The 15,263-nt window shown below is 37.4% G+C and overlaps 2 protein-coding genes across 3 annotated transcripts in view; one reads left to right on the forward strand and one right to left on the reverse strand.

Annotated features, from left to right (window-relative positions):
• Positions 1–8,878: 8,878 nt before the first annotated feature.
• Positions 8,879–14,780, forward strand: LOC306886330 (photoreceptor outer segment membrane glycoprotein 2-like). 2 transcript variants are annotated; one of them, XM_079443368.1, is made up of 4 exons: positions 8,879–9,208; positions 9,478–10,470; positions 10,756–11,002; positions 12,174–14,780. In XM_079443368.1, the coding sequence occupies exons 2-4, from the start codon at positions 9,890–9,892 to the stop codon at positions 12,438–12,440; spliced, it is 1,095 nt and encodes a 364-aa protein (XP_079299494.1). In that variant the 5' UTR covers positions 8,879–9,208; positions 9,478–9,889; the 3' UTR covers positions 12,441–14,780. The 2 variants fall into 2 exon arrangements, with proteins under 2 accessions (XP_079299494.1, XP_079299493.1); XM_079443367.1 differs by having other exon boundaries at positions 8,941–9,114; positions 12,174–13,686.
• LOC306886329 (E3 ubiquitin-protein ligase UBR1-like) overlaps positions 9,339–15,263 on the reverse strand; it is a 49,250-nt gene continuing 43,325 nt past the window's right edge. Inside the window, exons 48-49 of the transcript XR_013785623.1 lie at positions 10,787–10,906; positions 9,339–10,481 (exon numbers count right to left, since the gene is read on the reverse strand). The gene's annotated coding sequence lies outside the window, so the exon portion shown is untranslated. The remainder of the gene's footprint in view (positions 10,482–10,786; positions 10,907–15,263) is intronic.

Consider the following 15,263-nt stretch of genomic DNA (forward strand, 5'->3'; position numbering starts at 1 on the left):
ACATTATCTGGAGAGGATTTGTTAAAGAGAGTTATCCTCCAACCACAAGAGAGCAACCAAAGCTAAGAATGTAAATTATTTGCAAATCATTATATATTATATACACATATATATATATATATATATAAATCCACACACATACACACACATTACAGTTCAAATTCAAATGTTTGGTTGGTGTCATTATGATTTTTCATGCTTTTGAAAGAAGTATCAATAAAAGAATATTATTGTTAAATATTAATAAAGTTTAAAATAACCGTTTATCCATAAAAACTAAATTTATTTATATATCTTTTTTTTCTTTTTGGCAACATTATTATGGAAGACGATTAGGGCCAAGCAATAATAAAAAAATAAAATAAAACCATCCCGAGATTTAAGTCATTATAATGCAAGATTTAACTCGTTTAATTTTGAGAAATATGTTGAAATAAAATGTTGAGAATAAAATTGTTAAATTACGAGAAAAAAAGTTGTTGTGTTTTGAGAAAAAAAAACATAAAATTTCAAGTAAAAATATCCAGATAAAATGTTGAGAAAAAAGTCATACTTTGACAATGAACTCATTGTGTTTCGAGAAAAAACTTCAAGATAAAATAAAATGCTGAGAATACATTTTTGAAAAATAAAATGAATGAGAAATAAACATCTCACTGACCCCAAACTTCTGAATATTAGAATGAAATATACCCTTAGTATTTAAATTGTATTAAGGCTATTTAATAGCTCTCTCTCTCTCTATATATATATATATAGGAAATAACTGGAAAAATCGGCAGTGTATTAAATACTTATTTGCCCCATTGTATGTATATATATATATATATATATATAGATAGATAGATAGATAGATAGATAGATAGATAGATAGATAGATAGATAGATAGATAGATAGATAGATAGATAGATAGATAGATAGATAGATAGATAGATAGATAGATAGATAGATAGATAGATAGATAGATAGATAGATAGATAGATAGATAGATAGATAGATTTACATACAGTGGGGCAAATAAGTATTTAATACACTGCCGATTTTTCCAGTTTTCCCACTTACAAAGAATGGAGAGATCTGTCATTTTCATCGTAGGTACACCTCAACTGTGAGACAGAATATAAAAAAAAATCCAGAAAATCACATTGTATGATTTTTGAATAATTAATTTCCATTTTATTGCATGAAATAAGTATTTAAACACCTACCAACCAGCAAGAATTCTGGCTCTCACAGACCTGTTAGTTTGTCTTTAAGAAGCCCTCCTATCCTCCACTCATTACCTGTATTAATTGCACCTGTTTGAACTCGTTACCTGTATAAAAGACACCTGTTCACACACTCAATCAATCAGACTCCAACCGCTCCACTATGTGCAAGACCAAAGAGCTTGTCTAAGGACACTAGAAACAAAATTGTAGACCTGCACAAGGCTGGGATGGGCTACAGGACAATAGGCAAACAGCTTGGTGAGAAGGCAACAACTGTTGGTGCAATTATTAGAAAATGGAAGAAATTCAAGATGACTGTCAATCTCCCTCGGACTGGGGCTCCATGCAAGATCTCACCTCGTGGAGTATCAATGATCCTGAGAAAGGTGAGAGATCAGCCTAGAACTACACGGGAGGACCTGGTCAATGACCTGAAGAGAGCTGGGACCGCAGTCTCAACGGTTACCATTAGTAACACACTACACCTTCATGGATTAAAATCCTGCAGTGCGCGCAAGGTCCGCCTGCTCAAGCCATGTCCAGGGCCATCTGAAGTTTGCCAAAGACCATCTGGATGATCCAGAGGAGGCATGGGAGAAGTTCATGTGGTCAGATGAGACCAAAATATAACTTTTTGGTATAAACTCCTCTCGCCGTGTTTGGAGGAAGGAGGAGGATGAGTACAATCTCAAGAACACCATCCAAACCGTGAAGCATGGGGGTGGAAACATCATGCTTTGGTGGTGCTTTTCTGCAAAGGGGACAGGACGACTGCACAATATTGAGGGGAGGATGGATGGGTCCATATATCGTGAGATTTTGGGCAACAACCTCCTTCCCTCTGTAAGAGCATTGAAGATGGGTCGTGGCTGGGTCTTCCAGCATGACAATGTCCCCAAACACACAGCAAGGGCAACTAAGGAGTGGCTCTGTAAGAAGCATTTCAAGGTCCTGGAGTGGCCTAGCCAGTCTCCAGACCTGAACCCAATAGAAAATCTATGGAGGGAGCTGGAACTCCGTGTTGCCCAGCGACAGCCCCAAAAGCTGAAAGATCTGGAGAAGACCTGTATGGAGGAGTGGGCCAAAATCCCTGCTGAAGTGTGCAAACCTGGTCAAGAACTACAAGAAACTGTCTGACCTCTGTAATTGTAAACATAGGTTTCTGTACCAAATATTAAGTTCTATTTTTCTATTGTATCAAATGGAAATTAATTATTCAAAAATCATACAATGTGATTTTCTGGATTTTATTTTTTTATTCTGTCTCTCACAGTTGAGGTGTACCTACGATGAAAATTACAGATCTCTCCATTCTTTGTAAGTGGGAAAACTTGAAAAATCAGCAGTGTATCAAAAACTTATTTGCCCCACTGTATGTATATATGTATATATGTATGTGTGTGTGTATACATATATACACACACACACACACAAATATATATTTAACCATTATACTGGGATATTATTCTGGAACTTAAATGTACATTAATGAATAACATAACATGAAATAAGTGTACAAAAATAAATATATATAAACAACTATAATAATAGAAATAAGGAGGATACAATGGCTTGGGCAGACAGGATGTCAATATTAGGCAGCAGCACTAGCTTTAGCAAAGCTTCTAGAGATGGTGGTGGGTATGTCTGATAGGCACAATCTTCTGAAACCCATATAGGTCCATAGTCTTTGTCCATATGAGCTACCATGCCCTGAATAAGGGAGCTCCACCGGTACTTATCCTCAGCATAATCACTGATGATAGAATATTAGTTATTAATATTTCAAATTATCATTAAATATGAATAAAAATACAGGTGCATCTAAAACAATTAGAATATTGTGTAAAAGTTCATTTTTTCTTGTAACTTGTTTCAAAAAGTGAAACTTACATATATTTTAGATTCATTACATGTAAAGTAAAACATTTCAAAAGTTGTTTTTGTTTGATGATTAGAGCTTACAGCTCATGAAAGTCAAAAATCAGTATCTCAAAATATTGGAATATTTACTTTTGAGTTTCAATAAATGACCATCCATACAGTATACTTCCCTACATCCCTATTTCCGGGTATCTCTTGTTCTTTGAAACCACAATAATGGGGAAGACTGCTGACTTGGCACTGGTCCAGAAGACAATCATTAGCCCCTTTCACACAGTAATACCAGTAAATTGCCGTAAAATGACCGGAACGACTTTAGTCAGTCTTTTTGTTGATTTAATTTTTGTTTCAAACTTTTGCATTCATGCAGCTGCTTTTGTCCCAGAGACATCGTAATAGACGACTACAAACCAGTGCCCGGAACAAAGCGGGGTGATGGATCCGGCATGTGGTTAGAGGAGGGAGAGGTAACGGAGCATTCAGCCGATTACATTGGTGGGCAGCTTAAGTGATTAACAGCCTGCATCAGTTGCTTTTATTCAATTTTGAAAACAGCAATTCCCAGGCCTGGGGGAAAAAAATACTCAAAAATAATGAAATGTTATTTCTAATTTTAGTTATAATTAATCATGTCCAGAATTTTTGTGGATTGTGTGTATATTACATAGTTTTACTCATCCCCGCAGCTTTCAAGTTTATAATGAGGGAAATTCCTGCAAACATTTATTCAAGATAGCAAGTAGGTTATATGAGTAAATAAAAACTCACAAACACAAACAGATTAAATCAGTAATTTGAAAACAGCGTGAGTGATTGAACGCGTCTTCTCTCCTTCACTTTATCAAAGCGGCTTCACATCAGCGTATCTCGTCTGCAACAAGCTGCTGCACACCGATCCAAGACTTTCGCTCAGATGTCGGGACAGTTGACAAAATTGTAACTTGCTTAATCGGGTCATTGTTGCATCGTCACAAAAATGTATAATTTGCACGTCTTTTTAAGCCAATCGGTACTCGCGCGGCCCAGAGGCTGTTTCAAGGCTGAGTGCTCACAGTCACGTCCAAAGCCGTCTAGCGTGTATCATATTGAGTTATTTTACGTAGTTTGTTGTTGTACTTAAGTGGCCAAATACACACAAAATTACGCAAAAATGGCCGTCCTGGCGAGTATCCAGGTTTCCAAGTAAATGTGAACAGATGAAAAAAAAAAAACAGTTATGTTACACAAATGCAGAAGTCTGTGCGACGGACATGGGCGGATACATGGGAAAGTGTGGAGTGAATGCGTCATCTGTGTCAGTGTGTTATGATTGGCCCGGAGTAGAGTCTTACGTCAGCGCGTTCTGAACGTGTACGTGCTCATACCGGTAATTTTCCTTCTGCGTTCACACACAGCAGAATTCCGGCAATTTTTGTATTTTTTGAAAAGGTCCTGTTCACACATGATCTCTTTACGGCAATTTGCCGGTAATTTTCCGGAAAAGTCTGTATGTGTGAAAAGGCTTATTGACACCCTCCACAAAAAGGGTCATTACTGAAAGGTGTGGCTGTTCACAAAGTGGTGTATCAAAGCATATTAAATGAAAAGTTGACTGGAAGGAAGAAACTGGGTAGGAAAAGGTGCACAAGCAACAGGGATGACCGCAAGCTTGAGAATACTGTCAAGCAAAGCTGATTCAAACACTTGGGAGAGCTTCACAAGGAGTGGACTGAAGCTGGAGTCAGTGCATCAAGAGTCACCACGCTCAGACGTCTTCAGGAAAAGGGCTACCAAGCCACTTCTGAAACAGAAACAACATCAGAAGCATCTTACCTGGGCTAAAGAGAAAAAGATCTGGACTGTTGCTCAGTGGTCCAAAGTCCTCTTTTCAGATAAAAGTAAATTTTGCATTTCGTTTGGAAATCAAGGTCTAAAGTCTGGAGGAAGACTGGAGAGGCACAGAATCCAAGCTGCTTGAAGTCCAGTGTGACGTTTCCGAAGTTAGTGATGATTTGGGGTGCTGTGACGTCTACTGGTGTTGGTCCATTGTGTTTTATCAAGTCCAAAGTCAATGCAGCTGTCTACCAGGAGATTTTGGAGTACTTTATGCTTCCATCTGCTGACAAGCTTTATGGAAATGCTGATTTCCTTTTAGCTTTAGCACCTGCCCACAGTGCCAAAACCACTTCCAAGTAGTTTGCTGACCATGATATTACTGTGCTTGATTGGCCAACCAACATGTCTGACCTGAACTCCATATGGAATCTATGGGATATTTTCAAGAGAAAGATGAGAAACAGTGGATCCAACAATCCAGACGAGCTGAAGGCTCAATAGTGCCTCAGCAGAGCCACAGGCTGATCGCTTCCATGCCATTCCTCACTGATGCTGGAATTTGTGCTAAAGGAGCCCCAACCAAGAACGTTTCTGTTTTGCAAATCCTTTTTTTGATTGATCTTAGGAAATATTCTAATATTTTGAGATACTGGATTTTTGACTTTCATGAGCTGTAAGCTCTAATCACCAAAATTAAAACAAAAAAAACTTTTGAAATGTTTTACTTTACATGTAATGAATGTAAAAGATATGAAAGTTTCACTTTTTGAAATGTTACCAAAAAAAATAAATAATAATAATTCACAATATTCAAATTTTGAGATGCACCTGTATATGTTACTGTCAGCTAGAGTGGAAAAGGTGGTGGTTACCTTAACTCCAGACATGTTCTCCTGTGTTTCTGGTCCATCTCACACCACATCTGAGATATCCTCTTCATCTCATGGGCTTCTGGAAAAAAAAAAAAAAATGAGGACATAATTAATTACAGTGTACTTTGCATTTGATTTTAGCATTCACAAGTGAAATTATCAGTTTCTTTCTTCTTTTTCCATTTTAATAGCTCATAAGACCATATCACCTCACCGGGGTATTTGGGCAGAAGTCCTGTGATGCTCCACCACTGCACCAGGCGGCCCAGCAGGACGTGTTGCCTGATGGCATGGTGGTCTTGTTTCCAACAACCCCATATATATGAAGCCCTGCTTCCTAGTGTGCACACCACATTGGACACCCATGAACAGAGATCAAAAAACATACATAAATATTTTTTTGTTACTTAATGTTAAGGAATGGTTGCAATTGCTATGCATATTTCTTCATATTTGGTTGTGGTCCAGTGGACCAAACCACAAGTGCAATCAATCATTTACATTTACATTTAGTCATTTAGCAGATGCTTTGTCCAAAGCGACTTACAAATGAGGACAATGATAGCAATCAAAAGCAACAAAAGAGTAACAACATGCAACTGTTATGACAAGTCTCGGTTAGCCTAATGCAGTACACGTAGTAAGTTGTTTTGTTTTTTTTAAGAAAACGTGTAGAGAGTGCTAGAGTTAGAGGGTCAAATAAATATGGAAGAGATGTGTTTTTAGCCGTTTCTTGAAGATGGCTAAGGATTCAGCTGCTCGGATTGAGTTGGGCGGGTCATTCCACCAGATGGGAACAGTTAATGAAAAAGTCTGAGAAAGTGATTTTGTGCCTCTTTCGGATGGCACAATAATGTGTCATTCACTTGCAGAACGCAAGCTTCTAGAGGGCATATAGGTTTGAAGAACTGAATTTAGGTAAAGGGGTGCAGAGCCAGAGGTGGTTTTGTAAGCAAGCATTAATGCCTTTAATATAATGCGAGCAGCTATTGGTAGCCAGTGCAAATTGATGAACAGAGGTGTGACGTGCTTTCTTTTCGGCTCATTAAAGATTAATCTTGCAGCGGCATTTTGGATTAAGTGTAGAGGTTTAATAGAATTGGCTGGAAGACCTGCCAAGAGAGCATTGCAATAGTCAAGTCTGGACAGAACAAGAGCTTGAACAAGGAGTTGTGTTGCAAGTTCTGAAAGAAAGGGCCTGATCTTCCTAATCTTCTATAAAGCAAATCTGCAGGACCGGGCAGTTTTAGCAATGTGGTCTGAGAAATTCAGCTTATCATCAATGACAACTCCAAGGTTTCTGGCTGTTGTATTGAAGGAGTTATGGTTGATGAGCCTAACTGGAAGGTGAAGTTGTGATGAAGTGATGGGTTTGCTGAAATCAATCAATCAATTAATCAATCAAACAAACAATCAATTGATCAATCAATATTTTGCAAGCAAATGCAAAGTTGTCCAGGGAAACAATGCTTTTGCAAGAGAATGCAAATATTTTGCAAGGGTGACGCAGAGTTTTTAGGTGAACAGAATATGTTTGTCAGAGAACTCAAATATTAAAATATAATTTTTCTTCCCATCCTCATATATTTCCCATCACTATATCCCTTTAGGGGCTCCTTAGAAAAGAGACTCCAAATATGACAATATTCTCCAAACTGACCATGTTTAGAGTACAGACCATCACTGTGTTTCTGTATTAGGTGGACCAGAGAAAGCAAGTTCTTCAGCTTGAGGAGCAGTTTATGGACCAGTGCAAAAGAGTTTTCATCCAAACACATCCACAAGCCTTTACATCGACCGAAACCTACAATCATATAAGAGCCAGGTGAGCTTTATCTGAATACCCCAAACAAAAACGGTAAACCTCAATGTTTAATAAGATTTCACCTACTCACAGAGCATTAACAGATCCTTCTTGGCCAGTTCTACTGATCTCCGAAGCCAGCAGTTAAAACTGACCACACGTTCACTCGCATTCCCTTCACCTACGGAGAAACAGCACATCAGTCAATTTATTTGTCACATCATTGTGATCCATATTGGACTGAGAGTATGCATTGAAGCATTGAAGTCTTACCATCAGCATAGAGGTCTCGCATGCAGCCAATGAGGCCTTTGATATTGTTGTCTGTTAAAGCTTTATTCCATGAGACTTCTGTGTTTAGAATCATCCTTAAAGTACCTTCAAATAAACCTTAAAGACAACTACTACCCAATAACAGAAATCTTAGCTTTACAAGTAAGGCCTTGGTTGAAACATTCAAAGAAAAGAAAATTAAACGTTAAATAGTCATCTTGTAACAGTCATTTATCTTACAGTACAATAAGTTACAGTAAGTTGTCCATGATTTGGTCAATACTCATAAACATTGTGGTAACCAGTACTCACCAGACAAAGCCCCTTTCATCCAGTAGTGGTCCTATATGGGCGCCCTGCATTCAGATCTGCTGACTAGTTTATATGCACTTTCCCCTGACTCAATCCCCTTTAGGTCTGAATAATCCTTTGGATTTCATTGGCTGTCAGTGCATGTGGTATTACATGAAATATGCATATTAAAACAGGAGTCGTTATATAAAGAATGCCCATGGTATACAAGACAGTAAACAGAGTCAGGAGACTGTTTATTTATAAATGGGAATTTTAATTAATAAAAAAAATATATATATATTTTTTAATCCCAAAAAGACTTACCTGTACTTTTATATTTTGTTTTGTCTTGCCTTTGTTTTGATTTGTGTTTTGTTTTATTTTGCTTTGTTCTGTTTTGACTTCGTTTTTTGTTTCGTTTTGTTTGATTGATTATTGGGTTTTATTTGTTTATTTTACACACTTGATAAATGTTTATTTATTCATTTGTTTGATTTATTTCAAAATATTTTAATTTAATTTTAGAAGACAAAATACAGTATTGTGCAAACTGTGTGAAGCATTAGATTGTGTTTTATATACGTCACATGGTTTTGGTACACATAAATATTACTTCTGTTTTGGTAGAAGGGGCAAATCCCAATGTTATTTATTTAATTAAACTATGTGACTTTTAGTAGCTCTTTCCCCTTCTTCATTCTCTAACTTACACACACACACACACACACACACATCCCAGTCAGTGAGATTTGTGCAGGTGGCAGAAGGGCTGCTTACTGATTAGGAGGAATTATAAGAGAGGTCACAGCTGAGTCTGCGGCAGACATTAACAGACATGCACACATATCAGTTTTCATCAGCAAACAATGCAATCAGATTGTTTCACAAAAACTGAAGACATCTGATGGAGAGAAAGAGAAAAAATCACTTGGAATAGGCCAGGATGTTATTGAGTGTTGGGTGAGTAATAAGCTGTTTATTACTACCCTTATGCTGGGGTCATCTCACTCACCACGCCTGGTTAAGGACAAGCCCTGTGCCTGTGTATTCAGAGGTATTTATTTAGTTTTGTCTGCTATTTTGAGTTTTCCACACTCAGAGGAGGAGTATTATTAGCTTTTTAAAAACAAAATTATATGGCTAAAAGTATTTGCATGATAAAAAATAAACACTAACCCAAAAATGTACTGAAAGACCTGAATTAATTTCTTTTAATATGACTGAGTCTGTATCCATATTTTTATCAGACAATCATGTTCTTCTCAAAAGCCACCCAGCGTCTCGGCTGTTGCTAAGTACTTTTTCTCTGTTTTTGCCTCTTAGGTGTACATTTGCAAAAATGGAAATAATTTCAGTTTTACTGTGTTTGTAAAGGAACATCACATGGCATCTCCAAACAGTTTGACAGAGCCAAAATGGTTTAGATTTGCCCAAAAGCTCTTTTGTATAAGTCCCTTTTTTAATGATATCCAGTTTTTCTCACAACTTATGAATAAGCTCCATGAATACTTTGTGGAGATTGTGTTTCAAGGCCTTTCCATTGATTGACACTCACTAAGTTAGCTTAAGAAGCTAATTGCTAAGAAGCATTAGTCCATTCATGTCATTTTCCGTAGGAACCTTGTACACCTCATTGACTTGCATCTAAAACTAATTTATTTGATTTTTGAGCTAGGAACTTCAGTAGACTTCCACTAGATCAATTAAATCAAATTTTCTCTGAAATTTTGGTAAAATGGCTGTGCTGCCAATAAAATTTACCAAAACCAAGAGAGACAAACTGGCCCAGGTTTTGTGGGTACTAAACTGGATATCCATTGTAACGGGTATCATCCTATTTAGCTTGGGCATCTTTCTAAAAGTTGAAATTAACAAGCGGCAGGATCTAATGGCTGAGAGTCAGCTCCAGTCTGTGCCAAACATGCTAATTGCCGTGGGACTCATAGCCTGCATGATTAACTTTTTGGGAGGAAAGATCTGCTATGACTGTGTGGACACCAATAAGTTCCTACGCTGGAAGTTGGTGATGCTCCCATACATCATTTGCACGTTTTTCTTCACTCTGTGCGTGCTCGTGGGCGCCTTGATGTGCTACAGCATGCATGGACAGCTGGAGGAAGCACTAACATTGGGGCTACGGGAGGCTATGCGTTACTATAAGGACACAGACACACCAGGCCGCTGCTTTTTGAAGCGCACAGTGGACCAGCTGCAGATCCAGTTCCAATGCTGTGGGAACGAGGGCTACAGAGACTGGTTCCAGATCCAGTGGGTCAGCAACCGATATTTGGATATGTCCCAACGGGAAGTGGTAGAGTAAGTTGGGTCTGGAAAATAGTTATTTAAATAGTTAATATTATTTAATTTGTTAATAGCTATTAAAATATTTAGAGGATTCCTAATATATATATATATATATATATATATATATATAAAATAATAAAATACATTTCTTCTAAATGTCTACTGATTTTGGTGCAGATACCCTTTATTAGCATTTAAAGTATCAGCAACACAGTTGCAGTTATAATATGACCAATAGTTGCATTAATAATAATGGAATTTTCAAACTTTTACAATTTCAATTTTTTTTCTTACTAGCCGTCTGCGAAACAACGTTGATGGAAAATACCTAATGGATGGAGTTCCCTTCAGCTGCTGCAATGTCAACTCTCCTCGGCCATGCATTCAGTATCAAATCACCAATAACTCCGCCCACTTTAATTACGACTACCAGACAGAGGAGCTCAACCTGTGGATGAAAGGATGTCGTCAGGCTCTGCTAGATTATTACACCAACATCACGCATTCTGTCGGCCTCACGGTTCTGATCATCTGGCTCTTTGAGGTTGGTTGTGTCTATTGCTTTGGCAAAATGTAGGGAAGTACTGAATATGTATTCAATACTATTCAGTACTCTCATATTCGGTCGTCAAATAGATCCACCTAGTAATTCCAAAAAATCATTGCCATTTTATAAAACCTATAAATTCGATTAATGCTATATGATGTCTTAAACACGTAAATATGACCATGGATATCTTAAATTATATGTTACATATAATGGTAATTCAGTTCCTTAACTGCTCAGCACACTAGCATACGTCTTGCCTCAAATATGCAAATAGGAAATAAATAACATTTTAATATATACCCATAAAAAGATCAATACAGCATGCAGTAATGCTAACACACAATTAAGGTGCAATATGTTTGCAAAACTTTGTGGGCATCAAGCATCGCTCACAATTAAGTTATTTTAAAAACCAAGCAGCTTTCTGTTGTAACAAATTTGCACAAATCTAAGAGTGAAATTTGCGTGCGAAATCTTTCACCCACTTGAATTCCTGTTTGTGTAGATTCCAGACTAGTCTTCACCTGAAATATTTAGTTGAACAATGTTACTTCGGAATATTTAAGTTTAATAATTCCTATAATAGGCTACTGTTAATATATTAATAATAATCGCTGGAAATAAACTAAAGACATACATTGTATATTAATAACACAAATTCATTTTGCTGTTAATAGCCGTGCCATTGAAACGCATAATTCCTAGTTCATGAACGTTCACGAACAACTCCAAGTAGAATGATTATAGAATGGCCGGTCTGTTTATATATGCATCAGACCCATTTAAAGTTGCTTGACAACGCTCAAAGACTTGCTACGATTTGCATTTTTTGTTCTTTTACTGGCAGAGAAAAACATATACTGACTCAAGTTTGTCTGAAACATTGTTTTAGCAATTGTACTAGGAAACTCTACACTAATAAAAAGCAAGTAACTCACTATCTTTGTAAAAATCTGATCTGGTTTGCGTGACCTAATCCGATTGTACATTCACTTTACAATCTGCTCCATGCACCAATCACTCCCATCCCTCAGCGTCCTATGTAAAGCACATGACAGCTTTACAAAGGATGACGTGAAGCTTCAGTAAGAATTGTCTGGACCAAATTTTTTTGCTATCGGTGAAAACTACCTCATGACTAAGGCATAATTTTCTTCTCTGACAGCTCTCTGTGTTAACGGGGGTGCGTTACCTCCAAACATCTCTGGAAAACATGCTGCGGCAGGGGGACCCTGAGTGTGAGTCAAACGGGTGGCTCCTGGAGAACAGCTTTGTGGAGACGGCTCGCTCTAATTTCAACATAATCAAACACCTGGGCAAGTTCAATCAGATCAACATATCAAGCAATGGAGATCCAAACATTGACAAACCACCTACAGCACACTATGGTCCAGACAATGTGCCTCCAAAGCCTCTTCCAACAGCCAGTTAGGTCTTCAGAATGCTTCTTCTGGCCAGAAACATTACATAAGCCACAGAGGACTGGACTCAGATGCTGTATGACTAAAAATGATGAAAATGATTCAGTAAAAATTGAGATGGCATTGTAAAGCAAGAACAGAGTGATATTACAACATAAGACATACTTGAGGTCTGTTGTAAATTAACATGTAAGAACTTAACCAAGTACTGTTTGGGGCCTTCAGAGTCTTAAAATGTATAAACTGCCTCTCATTAAGAATACAACCGCTTAATTATTTTGTGTTTTAGAAATCCTTGTGTGAATAGTGTGATTACTGAAGAGTAGGCCGACCTATCACTGAATTTGCTTAGAGCTAAACTGTAGGTTTTTCATTAGTGAGTAATTAAAGCAACTGTATGTTTTTTTTTTCAGTTCCAAAATCATTCTTATGTAGGCTGCACTGACTTCTAATAAGGCAAATAGCTTTTGTTTCTTTCTATATGCTCTGAAACTTCTCTTCTAGCAGAGTGTAAGTTTGTTGAGGACGGGTACGAAATTCCGCGAAAATGGCGATTTGCTTTACGGCAGCAAACAAATGCACATGTGTGTGCAACTGTTCACGTAGTTACGACAGTGATAAGACATCGGACTGTAGAGGGCTCCAAAATCGCAAATATACACAAAACTACGTACTGTTGCTTTAAAGTTCATCTCTCTCAATATTAATTAAATCAAACTGTCAGGTTACCCATTACAAGCCACCAGAAATTCTTATTTCTTGCCTTGGTCTCGTGCCTAAAGCCAGGTATTGTAATCACTGCTGCAAACATGATACCAACAGCCTCTAAAACACATTTTCCAAAGATATATATTTCATAAACATTTTTATTTTTTTACAAAGCCCACCCATGTCTAAAATATCATGAATATGTAACGACAATTAATGCAACGTACATTTAATTAATGCATTATTAAAGAGCTTTAAGTGTTGGTTCCAACGTTACTGCAGTTCATTGAATCACTTTTATTAATGAATTATATGCTCCCTCCTTTACTGTAAAAAAAAATTAAAAAAAAAATTGTTCCAAAGGGAGGTTTTCAGTGATTTTTGTGTTCCTCAAAGAACATTTCAGTGAAAAGTTCTTGAAAGAACCGAATATTTCTTAGTGTCTAGTGTGAAGAACATTTTAATAATCTAATGAACATTTAAAGGACAATAAAGGACCATTGAAAGGTTCCTTGGATGTCAAAGGTTCTTTATGCCAATAAAGAAACTTTATTTATTTATTTTATCTATTTGTATGGTTATAAGTAAAGCAAGATGAAAACCCATCCTAAAGGAACAAAACTGATTTGAATTTCACAAAAATGTTGTGGTAACACTGTATTTGAAGCATGTATGTATACAGAATGCATTGTAAAGGTACATCGGTGCCTTATTATGCTCGTGCATTATATGTAATGTATTATATTTAATCAGTTGTAATACCTATTCATAGTTACAGCTTTAAAGAGTATAATGCATTATAGAAACGGGTGCTGATGAAGTGTTATATTGCATTATACAAAAGTTTAAAGTGTAGTTAAAGTGTTTTTTTAGAGCCCGTGCAGCAGGGCAACTGGGTGACTGTGAGGCGGCCTAGTCACGGGTCAAAACACCACTCTTCCGTTCTGATCCGTGCTCTAGTTATTGACGATTCTATTGTACGGAAAGGGAAAATAGAGACACCAGCCACCATAGGCCAATGTTTACCGGGAGCCAGAGCGCATGACATCTTGGCAAATTTAAAAGTGCTGGCTAATGCTAAACGTAAATTCAGTAAGATTGTTATTCATGTTGGCGCAAATGATGTTCAACATCGCCAGTCGGAGATCACTAAAAATAATGTTAAAGACGTGTGAACTTGCAAGTACGATGTCAGACACTGTAATATGCTCTGGTCCGCTCCCTGCTTACCGGGGTGATGAGATACATAGCAGACTGTCATCACTCAATGGCTGGATATCTAAGTGGTGCCTGCAGAATAACATAGGTTTTATAGACAATTGGACAAGTTTTTTGGGGCAGACCTGACCTGTTGAAAAGAGATGGTATTCATCCCTCTTGGGGTGGTGCCGCTCTTCTCTCTAGAAATATGGCACATAGTCTTAGAGTTCGTACTTGACTAACTGGGGCCCAGGTCAGGAAGAAGACAGACTGGCTAAACCGACCGTCTGCTAGCCGCCTCACGTCACAGAAGTCAGTTAATTCTCAGCACATAGAGACTATTTCACCTAGATATCACACTACAGAGACTGTGTCTGTTCCCTGAACTAGAAAATACAGAAAACATCCAAACCAAAGAAAGAGAAACTATTTAACTGATGTTCAACAAATAAAAAACAGATATAATACAGATAAACAAATGATAAAGCTTGGCTTATTGAATATTAGATCCCTTTCTACAAAAGCACTTTTTGTAAATGATATGATCACTGACCATAAACTAGATGTGCTTTGTTTGACAGAAACCTGGCTAAAACCAGAAGACTACATTACTTTAAACGAGTCTAACCCCCAAGAATGCAGTTACAAACATGAACCGTGTCCAAAAGGTAAAGGAGGAGGAGGTGTTGCCACAATTTAAAGCAATATTTTCAGTATTTCTCAGAGGTCGGGTTTCAAGTATAATTTGTTCGAAGTAATGGTGCTTCATTTAACGTTATCCAAAGAAACAAGTGTTAATGATAAATCCCCTGTGATGTTTGTACTGGCTACTGTATACTGGCCACCAGGGCACCATACAGACTTTATTAAAGAATTTGCTGATTTTCTATCTGAGGTAGTGCTGGCTGCAGATAAAGTCCTGATTG

The sequence above is a fragment of the Barbus barbus genome, assembly GCF_936440315.1.
Source record: "Barbus barbus genome assembly, chromosome: 20".
In the NCBI taxonomy this organism is placed as follows: domain Eukaryota; kingdom Metazoa; phylum Chordata; class Actinopteri; order Cypriniformes; family Cyprinidae; genus Barbus; species Barbus barbus.

Coding starts and splice junctions, on each gene's coding strand:
- LOC306886330 (XM_079443368.1), top strand. CDS start 9,890: ATGGCTGTGCTGCCAATAAAATTTACCAAAACCAAGAGAGACAAACTG. Junction 10,471..10,755: donor TCCCAACGGGAAGTGGTAGA/GTAAGTTGGGTC, acceptor TTTTCTTACTAG/CCGTCTGCGAAACAACGTTG. Junction 11,003..12,173: donor TGATCATCTGGCTCTTTGAG/GTTGGTTGTGTC, acceptor CTTCTCTGACAG/CTCTCTGTGTTAACGGGGGT.